The sequence below is a fragment of the Colossoma macropomum genome, unplaced genomic scaffold, assembly GCF_904425465.1.
Source record: "Colossoma macropomum unplaced genomic scaffold, Colossoma_macropomum, whole genome shotgun sequence".
NCBI classification, from domain to species: domain Eukaryota; kingdom Metazoa; phylum Chordata; class Actinopteri; order Characiformes; family Serrasalmidae; genus Colossoma; species Colossoma macropomum.
This window is the reverse complement of record NW_023494786.1, coordinates 26,538,475-26,544,474: the sequence shown is the minus strand read 5'-3', so window position 1 is coordinate 26,544,474 and position 6,000 is coordinate 26,538,475. Positions and strand designations below refer to the sequence as shown.

The window sequence follows — 6,000 nt, the reverse complement described above, 5'->3', positions numbered from 1 at the left end:
GTTGTTGTTTTTTCCTCCCTGTGGTTAATAGATATCCGTATATTAACTCTTACAGATGCACAAATATCAAAATCAGTCAGAATGTATCGTCCTAGTGAGTACCTGATAGCACAAATGAACTGAAATCTTCAAATGAATACTTACATATGTGAAATGATTCACCAGGCTTGTCACGTGTCTATGGTACTCCAGCGTCTTATTTTGTACTGAGCATGTTTCTTTCAATAATTTGTGCTCCCACAAATATGATTTCTGAGGCATTCCTGGTCTTTTAGCTTCAGTGGCTACATGGAAAGCGGTGTCGTTTGTTGCGCTAAAGTGAGGTGACTTGGATTTACACATTTACCACTTTCCATTTATTAACAATAACTGTTCTATCTGAAGACATTTACTGCTGAAATTATTGCAGTTTTAGGCTACAATGTTTGTGGCTTAAAAAGCTTCAGGATACTAAAAACTGAAACAAATACCAACGTAACGAAAACAAATACTTAAGTATTTGAATTATTCGGGCCAGCCCTATGATAAAGTCACTTATATGGTCATTCATGGTCTGATATGATTTGAACCCCACAAAATGCGATTGGTAAACAATGTCTAAGTTAAACCACACTAAGTTATCCTTGACTTTAGACTTTAAACATGTTCATAAAAACAAACACATTTCATACAGTTAACTGCCTACCCACCTGGATAGGGAGCTTCTAGCACCTTTGGATTCAGATAAAGTTCCTGTGTTGTTGATGACTTACACCATGGTTGAAGCAGTAATACACAATAAGTGCCTCATTTGGATAAAAACTGGCTAATGACTTCAAGTCTTTCCCAAAATCGTAAAACAGCAGAAGTGCTTGCGAGTTCTGTGTTTTGGCCAAATACCTTAAGGATTCAGGCCTGGTCTTCCAAACAGAGAGCACAAAAACATTAATGTATGAGACTGCAGAGCTTTTGAGAGACCAGGCATTAATCTGAATTAAGGTCATGGCATACTGACCCAACATTCACCGACAAGCACCAACTGGCTTTATACTATTGAAGAATAAGAGCTGACAAACCAAATGAACAAGCCAAATGTGGAAGAGAGAACATTCTAGAACAATATGAAAGGGGAGAACATTCAAGAATAGAGTGAATGGGTGGAGAACATTTTAGAGCAGAGTGAATGAAGAACACATTCCAGAATAGTGTGAATTTGGGAGAACATTCCAGAACAGTGTAAATTTGGGAGAACATTCCAGAACAGTGTGAATGGAGAAAATATTTTAGAGCAATGTGAAAGTGAAGAACATTCTAGAACAGAGAGAACACTCTAGAACATTGTGAATGGGGACAACACTCTAAAACTGCATGAGTGTATGAAGAACATTTTAATATGGTGCGAATAGGCCGAGAACATTTTAGAACCACGTGAATGAGGGCGAACATGCTAGAGCAGCCTAAATGGTGAGAACATTCTAGAACAGTGTGAATTTTTGGAGAGCATTTTAGAACAGTGTGAATGGAGAAAATATTTTAGAGCAGAGTGAAAGAGAAGAACATTCTAGAAGAGTGTAAATGGCTGGAGAACTTTCTAGAGGAATGGAAATGGGCAGAGAACCTTTTAGTACAGTATGAATGAGAGGAGAACTCGAAGAGAACAATATAGAACAGCGTGAATGAGTGGAAATCATACAAGACGTGTGAACAGAGAGAATACTCTAGAACATTGTGAATGGAGGCAACACTAAAACTGCATGAGTGGGTGGAGAACATTCTAAAATGTAGTAAATGGGGCAAGAACATTTTAGAACTGTGTGAATGAGGGGGAAAATGCTGGAGCAGTCTAAATGGGGAGAACATCCTAGAACAACGAGAATTGCTGGAGAATATTATAGAACAGTGTGTATGGAGAAAATATTTTAGAGCAACGTGAAAGAGAACAACATTCTAGAACAGTGTAAATGACTTGAGAACTTTTTAGAGGAGTGTAAATGGGTAGAGAACTTTCTAGTACAGTGTGAGTGAGTTAAGAACTTGAGAACAATATAGAACAGTGTGAATGGGTGGAGAACATACTAGACCTGTGTGAACAGAGAGAACACTCTAGAACATTGTGAATGGGGACGACATTCTAAAACTACATGAGTGGGTGGAGAACAATCTAGAATGGTGCGACTAGGTCAAGAACATTTTAGAACCATGTGAAAAAGGGAGAACATGGTAGAGCAGTCAAAATGGGGAGAACATTCTAGAACAGTGTGAATGGCAGAGAACATTCAAGAACAGTGTGAATAGAGTGAAACATTCTAGAGTTTCCCTACCATCACACTCAGGTATTTGCACACCAACCCAGCATTTGGATTTGTCGGTGTTTGTTGGAGAACGTTGGGTCGATGTTCTGCTCTGGTTTTAACTCTTCTAAGTCACTTCAAATCTTTTACTCGTCAAAGTCTTAGTACATAAATAAGAGGCACTTGCAAAACAAAAGCGGTTCTAATGAGTGTCCACTTGGTGAAACTCTTGGCAAAGAAACGGTCACACCTCAGAGCTGTCATTACTATTCACGACATGAGTCATCATGGGCTCTGTACTGCTGGAGCCTTTTGGTGGCTCACTGCCCTTCTTCTCCCGTCTGGACCGTACCAACAGAACCACAAGCACGAGAAGGAGGACAGTCAAGAGAAGACCCACCACAATTCCTATGATCATTAAGAGGTCATCCTCAGCGGTCTCTCTGGGTGTCGACACTGTAGGATGGACCACGTTTTGGACGTTGATTTTGGGCCGAGGCTGCCGCTGGCTGCTGCGATCCAGAGCGATATGCAGGATGTTGGTGCCTCGATCGTTCTCCAAACCGATCTCCTCAGCCAGAGCCGGTACATCGGCGGACCTTCTGGATCGAGTGGAGCTGGTCTGAAGTGTGCGGCGGTGTTGAGTTACTTGATGATATTCCACACTCCTCTTTCCGATGCCTCGGTTAGCATTGTCTCTGGAGCGGACGGTGTAGATGGTGTGGATGTACCACTCCCTGCCCACAGATACCTAGAAAGAGTAGCAGATATAAGCACACAGATATTTTGATTCAGAGCTGATCAATGTATATTTTAAGTTCCAGTCCCTTTGTGCTCTATTAACACCAGTGACATAATATTTATCTTATATAAATATATATATATATATATATATATATATATATATATATATATATATTATCGCAAATCCATTTTTGTCAATTTTTATTTTTCTACATCATTTCAACACAACAGCTGTCATTTACGTTGTATGAAAATTTCAAGATAATTGGACCAATAGAAATACTCTAAAATCACCTGGAATAAAATCTCTTGATATACAATCTCATGATATACAAAATGCACTTTTCCCCTTGATAAAGTAAATATTATGAACTTATGAACTCATTTAAGGTACACATCTGGACCTTAAAGACCACGTTGGTCCTGGACCCTCAACACTGCCTAGCCATGAAAGTCCAGCAGCGACTTCACTTCCTCAAAAGGACGAAAAGAGCCAATCTCCCCACTTCCATCGTCACTACATTCAACAGGGGGCAACAGAGAGCGTTCTGACCAGCTGTCTCACTGGCTGGTATGGGAAGTGCACCATCTCAGACAGCAGGACCGTGCAGCAGATTGTGAGGACAGACGAGAAGATCACTGGGGTGTCTTCACCCACCATCGACAGCTCCTACTACAAGCACAGCATCTGCAAGGTCACCAGCATTGTGGACAACCCCTCCCACCACTCTTATGGACTTTTCTCTCTCCTGCCATCTGGCAGAAAGTACTAGAGCATCCAGGCTCTGCAACAGTTTCTTCCCCGAGGCAGTCAGACTACTGAATGCACTGATGCCCCCCAACATCCATCACCACACTCCTGCACTTTAAATTCTTTAGTTCTTTGAATTCTGCTATAGGACCCCAACCTTTATGTTCTGTTTACACCACCACCACAGTGAGAATGATCCACCACCCAAATAATACCTGCTGGGCGGTGGTCCCGTGAGGATCTTTCCCACTGAAAAACAGGGTGAAAGCTAACAAAGTATGCAGAGAAACTGACAGACTACAGTCTGTAATTGTAGAACTACAAAGTGCTACTACATGGTAAGTGAAGCTAATGAAATAGACAATACTTATAGATACAAGTAGGTGTATTTATTGAAGTGGCCTGTCAGTGTATAACTATATGTATATTGGAGTGACCCTCTACAGGCCAATGCTGGCTCCGAGAGGCTCAGGAGGCGTGGCCATGCAAGCCTCATGGTAGGAATGCGCCCTACTAAAAAGGGACTTATTTTAGTTGATAATGTCTCTATTTGCTAGTTTAAAGGCATGTGTATGTGTTTATTGTGTTCTTCTGTGTCAGCGGGTGTAGGTGTTTTGTGTTGGGGATTGGTCACTGTCAGGGTGAAGCCTGTGGCTAGTGGTGACCTCCCCTGCAAGTTCAGTGCTTTGTATGTGCCTTTATGCCCTGGTGTTTAACAAAGAGCACTTCTCAAGGTGGAATCATGGCTCACATTGTCTCTAATTCATGTAATGACAATAAAGACCACTTGACTTGACATTGTACATTTGAGGATACATTTACATTGTTTTTGTCTCTTGGGGGGACTAAAAAAATTACCCAGACAGTACCCTCTATTCTGAAGGTGCAGATATGCAATATTAAATTATACATCTATTTACCTGAAACAGGGCTGCTGAATCCAGCCTAAAGCCATCTGATCCCGGCTGCCTCACTAAGGCCAAAGCCTGAGGGTCGTCAACAGCTAGCAGAGCATTGAAGCTAATGCTACCAAACGTCCTGGCCTGAGTCTCTGGCTGAGCTTTGTCCTGTAGACAAAAGTAGATTAGTTTGGCTCCAGACAGTTTTAGCATGATTAAGATGAGAACATAAGTCTATGTTGTGAAGACAGTATTTGAACAGGTAATGATAAAAATAGTACAGAAATACTTACAATGATCTTGAACCTGTACAGCAGCGATGGAGCATCTGCCAGGCAGCCGTATTCAAAGTCGTCAGGGTTGTACTTCGGCACATAACCGTCTGTTCCCGTACAGAGGAACACCTTCTCAATGTTACAGATGAATGAGTCTCCAAGGTTCTGTACAGGATCCACCATGACACGGCCATAGATAACATCACCTGAATGGAACAAGAACATTTTTTCACTGATGTTCATTTTTTCTTCAATTTACTGTAAGCATGTAACCAAGAAAACTGTACCTGCAATTCACGGCATAATGGTAGCATATACAGATTATAATGAGATTAAAGTGAAATGTACTGTGCTTTACCCTCAGAGAATGCAGTGTCGCTCTCTTGTCCAAAGCCCATGGAGCCATCTGACAGCCACAGGGTTCTCTTAGATAACAGCAGCATCTGTGTGTTCAGGCTGAACTCTGCTGCTACTGGGTCGCTCACCTACAGAGAGACACACAGGTATCATTTGGCTGCTAGTAGAAAATGATGCGGGACCATCTCAAAGATGTGGTCTTGCATTTCTGAAACATTCTGGCTGCACCAGGACTAATAAACTCTGAGAGACGGTCAAATGTATCTTGCGGAATGATTGTTTGAAAGCTTCTTCATGCCTATGTCAGTTGTGGAAACTCCTTGCCTGGGATTTAATTTTACTTTCACATTGCTATTGCATAAAAACCTTGTATCTCCATTTTTGTTGATTTTTACTTTTTTGTGTGCAAACCCGATTTCCAAAGTTGGGACACTATGTGAAATACCATAAAAACAGAAAGCAGTGATATTAAATTCTGTTTGACCTGTACTAGACTGAAAACTGTACAAAAACAAGGCATTTTAAGTTGTACGGTATGAACTTTATTGTTGTTTTTGATAAATATATGCTTATTCCAAATATAATGCCTGCAATACTTTCCAAAAAAGTTGGGGCAGGGGCAGGTTTACCACTGCATTGCATTACCTTTCCTTTTAACAGCAATTAAAAATGTTTGGGGTCTGAAGACACAAAGTGATACAGTG

General features: G+C 41.1%; 1 protein-coding gene across 1 annotated transcript in view; it reads right to left on the bottom strand.

The window, feature by feature from the left end:
* Positions 1 to 1,528: 1,528 nt before the first annotated feature.
* Positions 1,529 to 6,000, bottom strand: part of frem2b (FRAS1 related extracellular matrix 2b) — a 144,233-nt gene continuing 139,761 nt past the window's right edge. The window contains 4 exon segments of the mRNA XM_036565019.1: positions 1,529 to 3,021; positions 4,686 to 4,832; positions 4,958 to 5,145; positions 5,298 to 5,424. Of these exon segments, the coding sequence (XP_036420912.1) occupies positions 2,515 to 3,021; positions 4,686 to 4,832; positions 4,958 to 5,145; positions 5,298 to 5,424 (969 nt within the window). The 3' untranslated portion in view covers positions 1,529 to 2,514.